The sequence below is a fragment of the Trichosurus vulpecula genome, chromosome 1 (genome assembly GCF_011100635.1).
Source record: "Trichosurus vulpecula isolate mTriVul1 chromosome 1, mTriVul1.pri, whole genome shotgun sequence".
Taxonomy (NCBI): domain Eukaryota; kingdom Metazoa; phylum Chordata; class Mammalia; order Diprotodontia; family Phalangeridae; genus Trichosurus; species Trichosurus vulpecula.
In genome coordinates, this window is record NC_050573.1 from 19,283,857 (window position 1) to 19,304,322 (window position 20,466).

At 45.3% G+C, this 20,466-nt stretch overlaps 1 protein-coding gene across 1 annotated transcript in view; it reads right to left on the minus strand.

Moving 5' to 3' along the window:
• Positions 1–1,072: 1,072 nt before the first annotated feature.
• The window catches only part of SEZ6L (seizure related 6 homolog like), a 105,942-nt gene continuing 86,548 nt past the window's right edge, over positions 1,073–20,466 (minus strand). The window contains exons 11-12 of the mRNA XM_036760635.1: positions 3,293–3,763; positions 1,073–1,098 (exon numbers count right to left, since the gene is read on the minus strand). Coding sequence (XP_036616530.1) covers positions 1,073–1,098; positions 3,293–3,763 — 497 coding nt within the window. The remainder of the gene's footprint in view (positions 1,099–3,292; positions 3,764–20,466) is intronic.

Here is a 20,466-nt window from a genome sequence, read left to right on the forward strand (position 1 = left end):
CTCTCAGCACATAAATTATCTTGTCTGATCATTACAGCAACCCTGCTGAGAAGAAGTGCTGTTATTATTCTCATCCTGCAGGGGAGGAAACTGAGGCCCAGAGAAGGTCAACAGCTTTGCCTGGGAACAATGTCTGATGCAAGATCTGAGCACGAGTCTTAAGCCTTGAAGTCGGTGAGACTAAGTCCAGGGCTCTTGACACCACGCCCTGCTGCTTCTTAAATCACTGTGCCCATGATCAACAGCTAGGGCCATCAGTCTTTAATAACCCACAAGGCAGAAGAAGCAACCACACAAGTGACTCTAAGAGTGGAAAGTAGGTGAAGAATTGCCAGAATCCATCCTTCCTTTGGAAGGAAACAAGCACTGATTACACATCTCCATGCTCTGTGCCAGTCATGATGCTACACATTTTTACAAATATGTATTTCATTATCTAGACCGGTCTCCTCATTGGATTGATGGGGAAACTGAGGCCTGGGTATCTGTCATTTTCCTGGGAGCATATCCCATCGGTGATAGTGCCAGAGCTAGAAGCCAAGCTTTGTTGAGTGTTTACAACATGCTGGACTTGTGTTAACTCTAAGAATAAAATTAATAACAAGCAAAAAACAAAAACAAAGCACAAATATGTATTTCATTTGATCCTTACAACAGTCCTGGGAGGTAAGCACTGTTACCATCTCCATTTTATAGATGGAGAAACTGAGGGCTGGGAAGGTTATGATTTTCCCAGGACCACATAGCTACAGGAGTCCTGGAGTCCAGATTCAAAGTGGATTAGATAATTTGCCCGAGGTCACTCGGCTTATAATAAATGGCAAGACCCACACTCAAACCCAAGCTTCCTCTACAGCTCCAGTATGATCAAGTCTGAGCCTGGTCTGGCTAGTCTAGACTGGAAAAAAAAAGTCCAACATCATTGGCCCAGGCCTGCAGAGAAGCTGCAGCTTGACCCAATCTCGTGGCTGCCTCTCCTGGAGCCTTTGGAAAATCTTTGTATCTCTTTGAGTGCTACAGTGTTTTGGGCATGATGACAACACCAACTCACATTCACACAGCATTTCACAGTTTACAAAGCACTTGGTTCTCGGCAACCTGTGAGGCAGAGTGTCAAGATCATTAACCTGCTTTGACAGATGAAGAAAAGGAGCCTCAGGAAAGTTAAGAGACTTGACCACGGTGTCCCAGCTAGTATGTGACAGGGCTGGCTTTCTGATGTCAAATCACCATGTCTCTGTGCTTAATAAATGTTTGTAGCATGTATGAATGCCCGGTAACTGCTGAGGCTAACTGGTACCTTGCAGCTGAGACAAGGCTACTACCCAGGGTGGCAGTCCTGGAGCCTTTCAACCTTCGATCACCCTGTCTGCAACTATCACCCCTTCCCTTCAAATATAGACTTGGATAGCTTTCAATGCAACGGGTGGTCTTCCCTGAAAACTAGCAGGATTTACTCCAGAAGCATGGATTAGGTACCTCCTATGGGTCAGGCCTTGGGGATATACACCCACTCTTTGAGCACCTACTATGTGCAGAGCCTGGCACCAAAATAAGTGGAAGCGTTTGTCACTCAAACAGGATGCAATCTAATAGATATACTGTGTCTACCAGAAACTCTTCCATGACCTGTCTGGGGGGGGGGCGGTAAACTGTAGAATCTGGAGAAAAAGGGCCTTTAAAAGAACATCCAGTTATGGAAGCACAGAATTTCAGGGCTGGAAGGAGTCTCAGTGGCCTTCCAGTCCAAATCACACCTGAACAGAAACCTTCTCCAAAGAGGTAGGCAATTAGCCTCCACTTGAAGCTAGCCAATGAAGGAGAACTCCCTATCTCTCAATGCAGCCTATTACACTTTGGGATAACTCGAATGGTTAGGAAGTTGGCCCTTCATCCAGCTTAAATCTGCCTCTTGGAACTTCCGATCCCTCCCTGAGGTTCTGGCATCTAGGACCAAACAACAAATGTAAGCTTATTTGCATGACAGCCCTGAGTCTTCTCCAGGCAAGGCAACCCCAGTTCCTCCAAATGATCCCAGAAGGATACGAACCCAAGGCCATTCACCATGCTGGTTGCCTTCCTTTGGATACTCGGGAGCTTTTCAATGCCCTTCCTAAAAAGTGATGCCCAGAATGGAGCATACTGCTCCTTGTGTTTCTAGACCAGGACAGAGTAGGGGGGGACTATTACATACAGATGAAGACTGCACTGGCCTTTTTTTGGCCACCACATCACACCATTGACTCAAGTTAAGCTTTCAGGCCATTAGAATCTCCAGATTTCTTTCTTTCATTTTTTAATTAATACAAGCTGCCACCTAACCATGCCTGTGTCGCCCTTCTTGTACTTGTGACATCCATTCTTTGGACCCAAGTGCAAGAATGGACATTTATCCTCACTAAATTTCACTCTATTCCATTCGGCCCAATGTGGTCTGTCATGCTATACTCCATTCCCCCATTTTTACAGATGGGAAAAAGGCCCAGAGAGGGTCACAGAGACAGTAAGAGAAGTCAGGATCTGACACCAAGCCTTTGACTCCCTTCTGAAATCTTTTCCAGCTTTACTTCTCCGATTCAATGACCCCCAAATCTAGGTGCTATTCCGTAGGCTCGGGGAGGTGGGGGCTTTAAGGGCCAGTCTAATTTCTCATCTCATTATAAAGCCTACCCTTAGGGAGCTCTAATCAAAAGGGGACAGTCTAGGCGGGGGCAATCAGGGCTGGGGCAGGTCAGGAGAGGCCCTTCCAGAGAAAAGCGACTTTCCCCTCCCCCATTCCTAGCATTTGGAGGCAGAGAGAGATAGAGAAGAGAGAGTAGGTGGGAGGAGAGGAGGCGGGGAAAGGGGGGAGATAGGGAAGGGGGAGAAATGGAACCAGGAAAGAGTGGAAGGGGGAAGGGAGGAGAGAGGGAAAGGGAGAAGTGAGAAGGGACAAGGAAGGAAGAGAGGAAGAGGAAGAGGGAATGAAGAGTCAAAAGAGCGGGGAGAAAGGAGAGGAGAGGGATAGTTGGGAGGGGGAGGAAGAAGATGGGGAGGGGGGGAAAGAGGATGATGGGAAGGGGGAGGGAGATGGGGAAAAGGGACAGTGATGGGGTGGAAGGATGGAGAGGGATGGAGAGAAGGAGGAGGGATGGGGAGGCAGAATGGAGAGGGAGATGAGCAGAGGGCGGTGGGAGCCGCCGACCCTTCGGGCCGGGCTGGAGGCAGGGGGCTCCTCCTCCTCCTCCCCCCTCCCCAGCCTTCCTCCTCCTCCTCCTCCTTCTCCATCCCTGGGCGCTCCTCGCTCCCTTACCTGGCTCCGGCCGCACCCCGGGCCGGGGGCTGAGTCCGCCCTCGGCCCGCCCGGCCGCCCCCTCCTCCTCCTCCTCCTTCCCCCCTCCGCCGCTGAACCGGGATGCCTCCTCTTCCTCCACCGCCGCCGCCGCCTCCCCGGCCCCGACCCGGTTGCTGCCGCTGCGCTCGCTCCGCGGAGCCGGGCGGGGGAGGGACCACAACTCCCACAATGCGCCGCGCCGGTCCCGGGCCACGATTGGAGAGGCGGTGACGGGGGGCGGGGACGAGGAGGGAGGTGAGGGGAGGGGGCGCGCACTGCTAGGCGCGGGAGCGCGCAGGGTGCCTGGGCAGGGGAGGAGGAGAAGGCAGCCGAGGCTCCGCGGAGGCGCAGAGCGGGCGGGCCGGACCAGTCCGTGGGGCTCGAGCGGTGGTCTCCGTGGCCTTGCCCTTGAAGGGTGGGGATCCCAGCGCCAGGACCGTCCAGTGCAACCTGCACAGCAGCAGACCCAGCAGCCTCTGCTTGGATACCTCGAGTGACGGGAAGCTCATGACCTCTTTCGACAGCCCATCCCACTTAGGGCAGAAGGGAGGAAGGATCTGAAGACCTTTTCCCTGACCTTTGCAGCTTCTGCCCATTGCCCTGGGTCCGAAAGAACCAGTCCAACCTTCTTCCATGCCCCGCCCCCCCCCCCCCCCCCCCCCGCCTCAGTGCTTTAAGGTTTTCAAAGCCCTTTACCAATAAAACCTCATTGGGTCCTCATCACAAACCCCGCGAAGTAGGTGCAATTATTACTCCTATTTTACAACGGAGGAAACTGAGGCAGACAGGCGAAGTAATTTGCCCAGAGTCACCCAGCTAGTAAGTGTCTGCGGGAAGATTTGAACTCTGGACTTCCTTATTCCAGGTCCAGCAAAATTATAAAGAAAAAAAAGGGAGACGAATTTGAAAGGATTCGGAACTCTAATTATTCCAGAGGACCGAAGAGAAAGCGCTATCCACCTCCTGACAGAAGAGTGACGGACGCTGCACGCCACCCTGTTGTAGGGGTCAGTAGGGACCGCTTGGACCACAGGACTCCAATACTGTCAATGGGGTTTTCTTAGCGCAGATACTGGAGTGGTTTACCATTTCATTCTCCAGCTGCCTCCCTAAAGAATCCTAAATAGGAGACCTGACATCTGGTCCAATATATGAACGGGGATGTGAGATTCAGCGAATTGCCTCCTTTCGAGCTTGGAGGCAACTAACTGTGAATTAAGTAGGAAGGACCTCTCAGTCAGCCTCTTGTCCTGTCCTTCTCTTAGATGAATCATAGACCATTCCTTAGAGCATCAGAGCAGTACGGGACCTCAGAGATTATTGAGTCCATCCTTTCATTGGTCGGATGAGCAAACAGACCAGGAGAGGAAAGAAGTCTCAGGAATAGGGGATGGGGGCATAGCGTCACTGTCTTCATGCATCTGAAGGTCTGCCTTATGGGAGAGGAAGTATACTTGTTTGGCTTGGGAGCCAGCGATGAGTGGAAGTCACAGAGAGGCAGATTTAGGTTGGACCAGCTTTCTTGAAATGAGAGCGGTCCAGAAAAGGAATGGGCTATCTGAGTGATAGGATCTTGAATTTAGAGACGGACCCTAGAGGTCATCCCTGGATTTCTCCTCTATGACCCCCCCCAACTGACTTGACCTTGATATTGACTCTTCGAGGGTGCCCTTTTCTATCTCCCCCTCCCACTCCCATTTCTAGAACCCTGACCTACTATCAAAACAACCCTGCCATTGTTCCTGGACGGTGACGGTGTGTCTCCCTGGCCAACCATTAGAATGTAGTCTCTTTGATGGCAGACACTATCTTTGCTTTTTAGTATTTGAATCTTCTGTACCTACTTGGCACGTAGTTGACAATTAATACATTTTTTATTCATTCATTTATTCACCCCATCATTTTACACTTGAGGAAATCAAAGTCTAATGAGGTTGGTCTTGCCCAAAGTAACAGAGTTAGTAAGTGACAGAGACAGGATTTGAGCACAGGTTTTTCAATTCCAAATTCAAAGTTCTTTCTAAAGCAACCCTGATTCCTGCTCCCTGCAGATCTCCAGATGGAGGCTGGATGAGTTTCCTTGTGTGCTACACAGAGGATTCTCATACTGACTGGGGTTGGACTATATGACCTCTGCTGTCCTTTCCAACTCTTGACATTCTGTGAAATAGCTGACTAATCCTAGATTATATGGGTAGCTAGGGGGAGAACTCAGTCTCCTTAATGCTAATCTATCTGCTGCGTGACCTAGGCTTTTCTTTGGAAGTTCCACATCCCAGAACTCTGTCCATTTTTGGTCTTTGTATTCCCAGTGCTTAGCACAGTGCCTGACATGCAGCAAGTGCTTAATAAATGCTTATTGACTGCTTCAATGTCACCTCTCAATGCTAATGCTATTGCCTCAGTTTCCTCCTCTACTAAAAGGTATGTGGGGATAGGGGAAGCAATGTTCATACTTTGTTCCAGCTCACGAACCACAGATAAAAACCCACTGTGGATTTGTCCAAACGGGCACAGTCAGTGATTGCAATTTCATGTAGAATTGGAACCCTCTCTTGACAAAGACTTTACCTAACAGCCAGGGTAAATTCCCCATTCTGGGACTGAGAAACAAAGGGACAGCTGAGGGAGGACTCACTGCTTTAACAGATGAGAATGAGACTTGTCTGCTATCATGGAAGCTTTGATGCTCTAAGGGGACCCCTCCTCCAAAGTACCTCCTAATAAGTAAACCTAAAAAGTACCTCCTAGAGTTGCCACACTCTATCATTTAATAATATCCCAAGTTTAAGACCATCTAGTGCCACCACATCATTTGCAGGGGAGGAAACAGGCTCTGACAGGTTATGGAACCTACCCAAGGTCACACAAAAAGTTAATGCAGAACTGCATTCCTCTTCCCACACCTCCCCCAGCTCCCCTATAACTTTTTTTAGCCTCTGTGTGTTTTTAAAACAATCATTTGTTTTCTCTCCCTCCCTCTTCCCCTATTCCCATTTGGACAACAGAAATCCTTTCCTAAATAAACCTTCCTAACAAATATTCATAGTCCAACAAAACAAATCCTCACATTGGCCATGTCCCAAAATATGTGTCTCATTCTGCATCTTAAGTTCATCAGTCTTTTGGCAGGAGGTGGCTGGTGTGCTTTATCTTTGGTCCCCTGGAATAATGGTTTGTCATGCCATTGATCAGAGTTTCAAAGCCTTTCAAAATTGATTTTTCTTCATAATATTGCCGTCATTGAATAAATTGTCCTCCTAATCTTACTTCACTCTGCATCAGTTCAGAGAGGTCTTTCCAGTTTCCTCTGAAATTGTTTCTTATGATATAATAGTATTCTATTGCATCCATATACTGCAATTTGTTTAGCCATTCCTCAATAATTATTTGCTATTATGAAAACAGATTCTATCAAAATTTGTGTATGTATTGGTCCTTTTCTTTCTTTGATCTCTTTGCGATATTTAATGCCCAGTAGTGGCATCACTGGATCAAAGCCACAGTTTACTGGCCTTTGGGGCACAGTTCCTAATTGCTTTCCAGAATGGTTGCACCAATTCTCAGCTCCGCCAACAGTGCATTAGTGTCTTTCCTCACAGCTCTACCATTTGTTATTTTCCTCTTTTGCTGTCTCTCTGGCTTCTCTGTCTTTCTTCAAGTCCCAGCTAAAATCCTACCTTCTACAAGAAGCTTTTCCCAATTCCCCTTAGTGGGGGCGGGTGCCTTCATTCTGTTGATTACCCCCAGTTTATCCTTTACATAACTTGTTTCTACTTAGTCACTGGCTTGTTGTCTTTCTGTTAGACTATGAGCTCCTTGAAAATAGGGACTTGTTTTGTTTCATTTTGTATTTTTGTTTTCATTTTCTTTGCATCCCCTTTCATTAGTACAGTGTCTGGCACATAGTAGGTCCCTAATAAATGCTTATTGACTGACATGGAACCTCAGGTTGATTTAATTTGTATATCTCTGTTAGTGAATTGGGACTTTTTAAAAAAATATTCTTGTTAGCTTTGATTTCTTCCCTTGAAAGCTGCCTTTTTATATCTTTTGACCATTTATCAATCAGCAATTAGCTCTTATTTTTATAAATTCAGATCAGTTTTCTTATATATCATGGATATGAGATCTTTATCAGAATATTTGACTGCAAAGATTGTTTTCCCCCAATTGCCTGTTTCCTTTCCAATTTTAATTGTATTGGTTTTATTTGTGTAAAAACTTTAAAATTTTATGTAATAAAAACCTCCCGTTTTATCTTATGTGAACTTCTCTATCAGTTGTTTGGTCATGAACTTTTCTGCTATCCTCAGGTTAGCAAGATAATTTCTCCTTGTTCTTGTCATTTGTTTATGAGGTCACCTTTCATGTCTAAGTCACACACCCATTTGGATTTGATTTTAGTATATGGTATGAGATTGTGGTTTATACATATTTTCTGCCAGGCTGCTTTCCAGTTTCTCTAGTAGTTTTGTCAAATTATGAGTCCTACTGACTTACCCCAATAACTGGGTTGACCTCTACAAATTTAAAATATTTACTGAAAAATCAGTCAGCCTTTTGCAAAATTTAATTCACATTCTGCTCCTGAGTCCAGCATATCTTTTTTTAGACTATACTTGCATTCTGTCTGGTCATTCTTGGTGACAAGAAGGCAGTTCCAGGACTGGGCTTTTTGCTTCTCTTGGGAGTAATTTCTTGGATCATAGTATCATCAGGCTAGAGCTAAAAGGGACCTCAGGGGCTATCTGTTCCAAAGCCAGTATTTTGCAGATGAGAAAACAGACCCAAGGTTATAACTTGCCCACAATTATACAAGTAAATGTCAGAGACAGGATGTCAAAGATGCTTGACAACTGATCCAGGAAGAATGCCCCCCTCCCTTCCAGACCTCTCCCCCAATAGAGATGTATAGAAAAGCTTCTCCTACCTCTTTTGGAAGCATGCTGCTTGGAGGCTTTACCAACTCTCTTTGGCACATGTAGCAAGGGGAATATAAGTATTTCTCTCCTCTTTCATTCCTCCACACTACTGATGTCAGCTAAAATCTGAGTGCACATGGAATAACAATATATGCTTGCCTAGGAGATCTCAAGGCTGGACCTCAGCTTCCTTCCTACCTCTTCTGTTTCTAGCCTTAGAGGTGACCTACGAATTTAAGGAGTCTGGAGTTCCTAAGTCAGTGCAGGCTGCCCAGTGGGAGGTATTTCCTGCTTACTCTACTTCTTTGAGCAAGAGACAACCAAGGCCAGGAGATTACTCAGCTGAAAGAACTAGAAGAACCCAAGCAGTGCCTTGGATGTTCAGTAGATACAGACCTTGAAGGTTTCTTGGACAGTGCAGTCCTGAGGTGAAGGCTCAACATCTGTGGGCAGTCCCACAAAATTGTCTTTACCTCCTGGAAGAGTGTAATTGGTGATGGGATAATGCTTTATGTTTTTAACAAGTCTTTGGTGTTTTAAGAATTGTTTTTTCAGCAGAAGGAGTAAACAGCTCCCACTTACCTGATACCTACTCTGTACCATGAGTAATGTTAGTCCTTTTGAGGGGAGCCCTAGACATGAGCCATATCTAAGCTTTGCAGTAGAGATTTTCCTTGGAATGCCAGGGTGAGAGTGTAATGAACTTGAGAGCTCTGAGAAAAACCTGAAACCCCCAGGAGGTGGGGACCACCAGGCTGCCTAAGGAGGGGATAACTATCCCAGGTAGGAAAAAAGGAGCAGGTTAAAACTTCCATGCCAATTGGTAATGAGGTCAGCCATGAGTGGCCATAGTACTTCCAGCCTAGGCAAGATAGGGAGACCAAGTCTCAGAAACCAAATCAAACCCTCATTTTGGGATCAGGCTCCCTCAGGATGGAACCTGGTTCATGTGAGTCCACACCAGGACCTCATCCCAGCCATGGGAGACAATAGGATTTGTCAGGTGGATGGTTCAGACTTGAATCATACAACTGAGACCAATTTCCCTCAAGGGAGAGAGAAAAGAGCCACTTGAAATCTACCTCATGTGCCCCTGGAAAACATTCTTTATACCCCATGGGAGAGAAGTACTCTTTAACTCTTCTCTGTATACCTAGAAGAGATTCTCTTTGACTTGCCAAGTGAGGGGGGCAAATCTCGCTGAAGATTAGAGCCCCTGGAAATCAGGAGCTCTTAGGAGTTCTACAGTTAATGTCCAGTGTTGATCGTCCTTAAGCAGATCAGGAGCTCCCTCTGCTGGGCAGAGTGGGGCAGGATCATATAGTACAGCAGCTCTTGATATGTCAGCCTCTGGGCCTACCTCTGTTTGGGTGGAAGGGAAATGCTGCATATGACTTCTTTTCTTGTTTTTTTTTTTTTTTGATGTTTCCTTTTCCCAATTAACAAGCTTTTATTCTCTCTCCTCATAGCTTTCCCACCCCCCCACCATTGTAAGAAAAAGAGAGAAAACAAAACCTTTACAATAAACAAAAAAAATTAATCACTTAACCTTTATCTGCCTCAGTTATCTCATTTGTGAAATGGGGATAATAATAGCACCTACCTCCCAGGGTTGTTGTGAGGGTCCAATGTGATATCTATAAAATTCATTTAACACTGAGCCTGACACACAGTAAGCATTTAATACTTGTTTCTGTTCTCTCTTCCTTCTCCTTTCCCTCCTTCCCTTCCTTCCTTCCTTCCTTCCCTCCTCCTTCCTCCTTCCCTCCCTCTTCCTTCCTTCCTCCTTCCTCCTTCCCTCCCTCTTCCTTCCTTCCTCCTTCCTCCTTCCTTCTTCCCTCCCTCTTCCTTCCTTCCTCCTTCCCTCACTCTTCTTTCCTTCCTCCTTCCTTCTTCCTTCCTTCCTTCCTTCTTTCCTTCTTTCCTCCCTTTCTTCCTCCCTCCCTTCTTCTTCCTTCCCTTCTTCCATTCTCCATCCCTCCTTCGCTCCCTCTTCCTTCCTCCTTCCTTCTTCCTTCTTTCCTTCCTCCTTCCTTCCTTCCTTCCTTCTTTCCTTCTTTCCTCCCTTTCTTCCTCCCTCCCTTCTTCTTCCTTCCCTTTTTCCATTCTCCATCCTTCCTTCCCTCCCTCTTCCTTCCTTCCTTCCTTCCTTCCTTCCTTCCTTCCTTCCTTCCTTCCTTCCTTCCTTCCTTCCTTCCTTCCTCCCTCTCTCCCTCCCTTCCTTGTCCTGTGAACTAATGTGGCCAAAGGCATAAAACAACACTCCCACAAAATTGGTGGCTTCCCATGGGCATCCATGCTTATACCTCCTTCTTAGGATTCCTTAGCTTTCCTCAAGGGAAGTACTACCTCCTATGGGAAGGTTTTCCTTATTAAACCAGTCAGCAAAGCTGTCTTGTTTTCAAATCAATCCATAAGCATTTATTAAGCACCAGCTCTGTGCCAGGCACTGGGAACACAAATGCAAGGGTGAAACAGAATCAGCTCTCAGGGAGCTCAGCCCTAAGCACATGTGCACTGGGTATTCTCTTTCCTTTTTTATCTTCCTGGGCTGGAGCTGCTCTCCATGATAGATTCAGAGCTGGAAGGGTCCCCAGTGCCCATTTAGTCCAACTCCTTCATTTTACCAATGAGAAAAATGAGCCATGGAGAGCAAAAGTCACTTAGGGAGTCTGGGGCAGAGCACGGATTCAAACCCAGCTTCTCTGGCTTGTGAGCCAATGTACATTCCCCTACCCCCTGCTACATATCTTGTGCTGACGTGTTCATACAGTGGGTACTGAACAGCTGTTGTCTGCCAACAGGTTCACTTCATTCTCAAATGTCAATGTCTATACTGATACACATTTACATGCTGTATCCCTATCATCCCTCCAATGGAATGTAAGCTTTTGGAGGGCAGGAATGGTTTTTCATTTTATCTTCGTATCCTCAGAGTATGGCACATAGAAGGTGCTTCTTAAATGTTCACTGGACCCAAACATTTATGTAGCTTCAAAACAGGGTTGAATCCTATTCCAGTGACCAGAAAGATCCAGACAGGGGAGGCTGAAAGGAATCTGGTATTGACATTGGGCTAATGTGGGGCCAGGGTAATGAGCGGTAGAACCAGAATGAGAGCTTGGACTGACACGATTCCCACTTATACCGCATTGGCTCTTAGAAATCCCATAGCTTCTTCACCATTCCTATCTTAAGTACTTTAGGTAGCCTGAGCTGAGTGTGTGGAGCATTTGGTCAGACATCAAAGATGCCGAGGTCATCCGTTACATCCCAGGCCATCACCAGCCACCTTGACTTTTGTCTTGCCACTGAACTTTGATGACTCTGGAGGCAAGACTGAGGCTGACTTTAATCCAATTCATGCACACATCACCCCCTGATGTTATCTGTCTTCTTCAAAAATGAAGGATGAACAAGTTAAGATCATTATTTTGTGTGTATTTGTGTATTGTTTTTGCCCAGAACTGTTTAGACCCTGATGCTTTTATCAGAGAAAGCACATATTGATTGAATCAATGTCTGAGGTATGAATTAGGTGTGAGCAAATCCTGATCATTTCCCTGGATGTGACAGGAAATCAGTTTGGGTTCGTTTTGGGACTTGGTTGTACCCTGTGGGGCTTATGGATAATCAGTCAATTTGGAATCAAGATGCCTTCAGTCAAGCCCTTGAGGAGGAATCAGTGGGGAATGTGGGTGGTGGGAGGAGGGAAGAGTACTTCAGTCTTAGCCTTGACCTGCGTCTCTTCCTTCTCCTATTTCTCCTCCTCCCTCCCAACTTCGTCTCATGACCAAAGAGATTTACACATCCTCATCGTCATTCTTTCAATGTCCGCAGGACAGCAAGGGCTGATGGTAATGCCTATATTGGGAGCCAAGGATGAACTGGATGGATATGCTAAGGAAAGGCAAATTCAGAACTACAAGGCACCCAGTAGAAAACTACATCATCCCTAGGGGATATATCCTGAGGACTCTAACAAAAAGACTTCCAGGAATTATGAATTACCATTTTGGCACACGTGCCATTTAAGCTTGAACTCACTTTCCTCTGGACTATGTAGGTACTTGTGGGAGAGTGTGTCACAGACTTTTTGGGGTAGGGATGTTTGGTACCAACTATACCATCCTAGCCAATATTTATTTTTTGTAAGCTAATTGACTCACTCTATCAGAAGTGTGAATGAAGTCTGGCTAACTAATTGACAATAGCCAATAATCTTAGGAGAAGCACACCAGTGGGGGATGGGGAACTATAGTACTAGAAGAACTACTTCCAATTCTTTGGAGATACCTCTAGAGCTCTGAAGGGTGAAATATTAGTTGATCCCCAGAGCCCCAGCCTTCTGGTGCCAGTGTGGGTTGGGAAGTAAGTCCAGAGTCTGTGCTACACCAGTCGGATTGATTCTTCTCTTTTGAGTTGCCCACAAGGGGGACATACCCAGCAGCAATTGAAACTCCCCATGGGAGAAGTTCCTGATCTCCTGTTACAAGCATATGCAACTCCTGTAACACACCTACTGCCACCAGAGATGAGTCACTGAGTTAGGGTGTGGGTGGGGGAAGGCGGGGAATGCTGCTGCCTCTGCAGCCCATCACCCCAGACCAGAAAGCCTCCCACTTCACTCCCCTCCTTCTACAGCTGCCACCAGAGCAGTATCTGGGCCACCCCAAGGAAAATGCTTGCAGCCCTCTCACTGACAACAGTCTCTGGCCAGCTGCCTCTGTGCATTGCAGGAAGCCAGAGTTTCCTGGATCACCTGGAAGAACCTCCCTGAATAAGCATTTGTCTATTTCCTCTGGGGCTCATTATTACTAACATTCGTAGAGGTACCAAGGTCAATACTGCCCAGCCAGATCTGTTAGTCCCAGGGACCATTGTGATAAGCTTAGGCACATTGCAGTAACTTACCATGGATTGCTTGCCTACATAGAGTGAGTTTCCCTTTGGATTTATTGTGAGTTAATCTGGTTCTCATATATCCAGGCAGGGGTGGTGAGTGAGATTGAGATGACGTATATCATGTTTCAGGTTTTTTGAAAAATTCGTTTTGCAAGATTTCAACTGTGCCAATATCGCAACATTTCATCCTTATTCCCTCCCCATCCCCCCTCCTCCCAGAGCCAGTCTAGGCTGAGAATTCCTCAGAGTCCTGTCAAGGCTATCCAGTGGTACAGAAGTTCATGGTTCAGTCTTTGGAAAATGGCTGCCTGGCAGATGACATAAGTGCCCTAACTAAAGATGAAACACTGTTCTGCTCTGAGACTCACTGAGCTGTGGGCTGACTGACCAGTCATGATAACCACATTGGAGAAGGGTCACTTGGACACACTCAATTGGAATCTCATTCAGCCTCCTTATTCTACAGTGGAGAAAAGGGCAGGGTCCAAAGGAGGGGAGGGACTAGCTCAGGGTCCCATAGTTAAACTAGAGACAGATCTAGGATTGAGATCCAGGGCTCAACCCCAGGCTGGTGTTCTTTCCACTATTTCATATACCCTTGAAGCATTAGAAACCTTCTTCTTCTTCTTCTTCTTCTTCTTCTTCTTCTTCTTCTTCTTCTTCTTCTTCTTCTTCTTCTTCTTCTTCTTCTTCTTCTTCTTCTTCTACTTCTTCTTCTCCTCCTCCTTCTCCTCCTCCCCCTCCTCCTCCTCCTCTTTCTCCTCCTCCTCCTCCTCCTCCTTCTTTTTGGATAAACTATCAGACAAGATATGATATTCAGCCCTCTTAACTCTACTCTGTGTCGGTATGGAGCCAGAGAGCCTGACTCCAAATTCCAAGTTTGTCCCTTTGTCCTCACAAAGATTTAGAGCTGGGAAGAGATACTACTACTATTACTACTGCTACTACTACTACTACTACTACTACCACCACCACCACCACCACCACCACTACTACTAGTACCAATAAGCATTTATATAGCATAAAACAATTTACAAATATTACTTAATGTTTATCCTGGAAGGTAGCTGTTATCTAGGCCATCCAGTCAAATAACTTCATTTTATAAATAAGGAAACCGAGACATTCATTTCTCTAATGAATGATGTGGCTTGCCCAAACACTGTAAGGATCATCTAAGATCATTAACCTTCACCTTCCACAGATGATGCACAGAATCATGCAATTTTCAGAGTTGGAAAGGATCTCAACAGCCATCTAGTCTCAGGAAGGCTCATTATAATGTACTCAACAAGTGGATATCCAACCTTGCCTCTTTTTTGAGGCAATTGGGGTTAAGTGACTTGCACAGGGTCACACAGCTAGTCAATGTCTGAGTCTGGATTTGAACTCAGGTCCTTCTGATTCTAGAACTGGTGCCCTGTGCACTGTGCCACCAAGCTGCTCCCATCCAACCTTTTCTTAAAAACTTCCAAAGAGGAGAAACCTGCTGCTTCCCAGGAGAGACCATTAACCTGTGGGAAATTTTTCCTGACACTGGACCCAGATTTATCCCTTTATAATTTTCTCTTATTCCTCCTTTTACCTCCCTCCTCCCTCTTCCTTTTCCTTGTCCTGTCCTCCCTTTACCCCAATGTCATATTTCAGTCTGGGGAAGAATAAGCCTGTTCCATGAGAGTCCAGTCATATACAGTATGGAGCAGTGGGAAAAACAGGTGTCAGAGGCTCTGGGTTCTAAATCTGTCTGCCATGCACTCTCTACCTGTGTAACCTAGGGCAAGTCACTGAAACCTCAATCTCCCCAGCTAAAAATGGGGGGGGGGCTTGGACAAAGTGATCTCTCTGAGGACTCTCCCAGTTCTAAATCTCTAGATTCATGTTGGACAAGATAAGACAAGACTTTTGCCAAGCTAGCAAAATCAGGAACAGAATCTTCTGCTCCACCGAATCTCTTTATGCTTAAGTGCAGTCTCAAATAGACAGATGACTCTTACCTTGTGAATTTGGTTGCCATGTTGTCTCTGCTCTTGGCATCAATAGTAAGACAAAGCGTGGAAGAGTGAAAGGAAGAGACAGCTCCAATCAGAGCAGCTTCATGCTCTGGATATTCATTGCAATTGGTAAATTAAGCAGGATAGAAAGAAACAGGATCGTATGCTGAGAAGTGCTAGGCCAGGAGCCCCAAGACATGAGTCTGATGCACAGCTTTGTCACTGGCTTGTTGGTTGACCCTGGACCAGTCCTTTCCCTCTCCTTGTGGCTCCATTTTCTCAATTGGAAAATAAGGAGGTGGGTTTCTTCCAGCTCTAGCATCCTATAAATTTGTGACTGATTGTTGACCTTCCAGGTCTAAATTCTATCATTTTAGACACTTCCAAGAACATCATATATTAGATTTTTTTTCAGGAACAAGTGATTTTGAGGTTTTGTATTTTTCCCATCAATAGGAGAAAAAAAATCCATCAAGGAAGTGCTCAAATTTCTATAATAGTTAGAACAAAAGTAAGCCAAATGACAAAAGCAAAGGACAGCAATGACAAGCTTATAATGTGGCATGAATGAAAAATGATAAAAATACATATTCCCTTTGAATTATTTTTTAAACCTGTGTATAAAAATAATTCAAGTCTCCCTTCCTTCACAGTCTTCCATCTCACCTTCTGCCATATGAATCTGACAGCTGTTAGCTAAAGCTGTTATCTTTCATTTCACATTACTGCCTTGGAAAGTGTTCCCGCCTTCCCCTTCTCCCCCATGAAATGCATGTCTTACAAGTTGAGCTTATCTTTTTTAGAACTGTGTGTAGGAGGTAAATTGGTATGCAAGAGATTTTGGGTTCATTTAGCAAGCTTATTAACAATCATATTGCTGTTGTTATATCATGATTTAAAATCTTTGAGGCCCCAACCCAATCGTGCTGTCTGGGAACAATGGCCTCTCTGAAGTCAGAAGCCCAGAAACATGTGAATCTGTCCTGCCCGGTGTCTCCTATGGACTAATTTTCAAAAAAAAAAATAGGGGATCAGCAAGAAATTGGAATCTAAGAATCCTCCTTTCTTTATTTCTCTCTTCCCTTGCCTTCCCTTGCCTTCCCTTGCCTTCCCTTGCCTTCCCTTCCCTTCCCTTGCCTTCCCTTCCCTTCCCTTCCCTTCCCTTGCCTTCCCTTGCCTTCCCTTGCCTTCCCTTGCCTTCCCTTGCCTTCCCTTGCCTTCCCTTGCCTCCTTCCCTTCCCTTCCCTTCCCTTCCCTTCCCTTCCCTTCCCTTCCCTTCCTTCCCTTCCCTTCCCTTCCCTTCCCTTCCCTTCCCTTCCCTTCCCTTCCCTTCCCTTCCTTCCCTTCCCTTCCCTTCTTTTCCCTTCCCTTCCCTTCCCCTCTTTCCTACAATCCTATTTTAGGGGTTGCCCTGCTTTTTTTTTTTTACCGAGATACTAGGTCTTAGCCTCTTGAGGTCAGGGACTTTCTTAATTATTATTTTTGAAAATCTCCAGCAGTGACTCATACATAATAGGTGCATAAAAATGTGTTGAAGGAAAGACCAATGTACACTTTTCAATTTCTTTGCATCCCCCAAAGCATGGTGCCCCAACCCCAGCAGTACATTATATATTATACTTATTATTAACAGGATACAGTTAATATAGCCTGATCATCTTGTAAAATATTTCACAGGCAGTTTTGGACATCTTGAGTTGAATCTCTAAGCAGTTCTTTCAGGAAAATAAAAAGGAGCTTGTACTTTGCATTGCCATAGAAACTAGAAATGCTTTGGAAAGTCAGTAACAGGTGCAATGTAAAGCAGCTACTCCTGGCAGTTGGTGTCAGCATCCCTTTTAAAACTAATGTCAAGGGCACCCGCTTCAGAGTCCCTTTTAGACAAGGCCATTCTTCCTCTGGGAAGCAGAAGAAGTGGCAAGAGGTGGATGCCACCCTACTTCAGGATCAAGCTGCAAAATGGTGTCACCTGCATGCCAAGACTCTGCCAACTCTCACTGTTCCAGCTAGAGGAGAGCAAATGTCATGGTTTCCACATACCCACATGGTGGTTTGCCCACCTGCTTTTGCAAGGAAGGCTCTGCTGTGATGAGACTGGCTGTTGACAGGTTATCTGATGTTGGCTGGGCTGTTCTTCTCTTACAGGATGTTCTTAGAACCCTGCCTACTCTTGTCAGTGGACTTTTCCCAGCCTTCCCTGGCTTTCTTCAAAGCTCAGCTCAAGTGCCTTGCTGCTGTTTGTCCTTCATTCTCAAAGAGGACCATGACATCAGGGAGGTGATGCCATGACATGCAAGTGAATTGGATTTAAGTGAGGGAGGGCTATGCAAAGTCATGGAGCCATCTGAGTCCAGGATGACTCCCTTCCTTCTTTTCTTCCTTCCTTCCTTCCTTCCTTCCTTCCTTCCTTCCTTCCTTCCTTCCTGTTGTTTGTCCTTCACTCTCAACGAGGACCATGGCATCAGGAAAGTGATGTCCTGACTTTCTAGTGAAGTGGATTTAGGTGAGGCAGGGCTGTGAAAGGGCACCAGGCTCACTTTCTCCTCTAGAGCTCAAGTGCCACCTTCTGCAATGTCTTTCCCAGTCTTTAATTTTACTGCCTTCCTTCTGAGACTATCCTTAATTTATCCTGTCTATATCTTGTTTGTACATAGTTCTTTATCTCCCTCATTAGACCATAAGCTTCTGTTTTTGCCTTTCTTTGTATCCCTAATACTTAATATGGTATCTAGCACATAGTAGGTGTTTAATATATGCTAGTTAACTAAGTTCAGGGGTAATGAAAACTGGACTCTGGAGCCAGAGGCCCATTGTCTCCACAGTGGAAAAAAATATTCCACAGTTATCTGTTATTTTATTGTTTTCTGAGCACTTATAGGAAACATAATAGGAAAAAAATTATAGAAATACTATAGAAAAAACCCTTATATTTATTAGAGGCAGTGTACCCTAGTGGAAAGAGAAGTTAGCCTTGGAATGTGCAAGCTGTGGGTTCAAAACCTGCCTCTGACATATACTAGCTATATTAAACTGGGCAAGTAACCTCTCTGGTGCTTGGGAAAATCTTCAAGATGCTATGAGTTGTTGAATTGCTAATTTGTATAAGTAGATGGAGTTTCTCTCCAAGGAATTGGGTATTCTCATGAAATCACAAATCAGGGTCAGCCCTTCCACCCCACTCTCAAACATTTGCATATTGCTTTAAAGTTAGTAAAGCTTTTTCCTTTATATACATCGAGTCATTGGAGCCCCTCAATAGCTCTGTGAGGTGCATGATAGATATAATGAGTCCCCATTTTATGCATGAGGAGACTGAGCCTTAGTGAAATGACATGTGCCAATGATACATTGAGTCAGCAGCCAAGGCAAATTTAGAGACATCTCCACCCCAAACGTTCCAATGGACTATTTGTGCCTGACCTGTGGGAGAGCCTTCTGAGCTTTTACCGAGCTAATCAGTAACATTCAGACACAGAGTACCATGACCCCAACATGGTGATGTCATTTTGGCCTCTTTGAGAGTGAAGGGTAACAACCAATCAATTAACCAACCAACCAACCAACCAGCCAGGGCACCATGTACAACGACTCATCCCTTTCTCATGAAAGCCTATTGGGGATCTATTTTACAGATGAAGAAACTGAGGCACAGAGAAATTCAAGTGACTCGGTTAAGGTCACACGGACACCAGGTGAGGAAGCCAAGGCTCAAATCCAGGTTTTACTGTCCTATACAAGACTTTTTCTACTACAATCTGCAGCTTCTCCAGGAAAAAGAAAATGTAATAGCAGGTAGCATTCATAGAGCCTGGACAGGAAGTGATATAATTATGCCCATTTTATGGGTGAGGAAACAGAGGCTTAGAGAGTTAAATGATACAGTCAAACAGGCATACAACTGATCAGTAGAGGAGCCAAGTCTTCCAGGTCTGCCAAGTAACTCCATGTTGTAGTTTCTACAGGATTTGGTGTTGATCAGTTGGCCTTCCTACATGAGCCCTGTTCCAATCCCCTGAGTCATTAGTGTCCCCCCCCCCCACCCAATCCCATTTAACCACATGTATTTTGTATTTACATAGTGTTTCCACCAATAGAATTGAGGCCCTTGAAGGTCGGGACTATTTCATTTTTGGTTTTATCTTTGTCCCTGGTACCTATCATAGGGCCCAGCACATAGTAGGTATTTACTAAATGCTTGCTGGTTGCTTACTTTCTTGATTCCTATATTTAGGGTTCATCCTGGTATGTTGTTTGTGTGTAGGTGAAAGAGAAAGAGATAGAGATATACAGAGACACAAAAAAGAGACATAGAGGGAGAAGAAAGAGAAAGAGAAAAGAGAGATACCAATAGGAAGCAAGGGGCAGGGAGAGAGAGAGAGAGAGAAAGAGAGAGAAGAAACTACTTTGGTGAACACCTGCTGATATTTAGGAAACATTCATGATTGGTTCCTCCATTCTCTGCCATCTGTAAGCCTCTTATTCACATGACTCACAAATGATGAGTCACTGTCAGTGGGAGACATTAGTGACCTTCCTCCTCTTTGGCTTCCTAATGAAGTGTGTGACATGTGAAAAAAGATAGTCCCCTGTGAACATGCAGCAAAGTGTCCTGTTATTCTCAAGGATGTAAGAGGAGGAACTGTTGATTTTGCCCTGACTGGGGTTTTGGAAGCCACTTGGCCCTGTTTCCTGACATGGTTTCAACCCAGAATTATGCTGGCTAATGGCTTGTTTGTTTGCTTGTTTTGGCTTGTGGCCTCTGTTTCCTCACCGGATCAGGGAGAGGGCTGGATGAGGATAAGCACTGGAACAGAGAAGGATTTTCTATTTAGAATGGATGCTAGAACTCAAAGGGGCCAAAGCCCACTGAATGCTAGAGCTTGGAGAACCCTTAGGACAGGAGAAGTCCAAGCTGGGAAGGGCCTTACAATATAGAATGCTGAAACTCAAAGAGACCTTAAAGAAAGCATGGCAGATGTGGAAGACAGTTAAGAGAACAGCTAATCCAACTCTCTTCTTTTATAAGTAAGGTAACCAAGGCTTAGTCAAGATATGTAAAGTGCTCAATCCAGCAAGGTGCTGGAGTCGGCTTGAACCAGCTCACAAGAGCAGATGGTTAAATCTTTAGTGTCAGTATTTCCGCATAGGAAGTGGGCAAACCCTACAAATCAGGGTTTGAGACATTATTTTGTTCATTTCTAGACTTAGTGAAGCAATAGAGAAAATGGTGAGAATGCAGATTAAACTTTAAAGTATGTAGCTCCTGCAGAGGGCCAGTTGTTAAACACTCATCAGCATCCTCCTGATCTGAGGTCACACAGGTCTCCTGAAT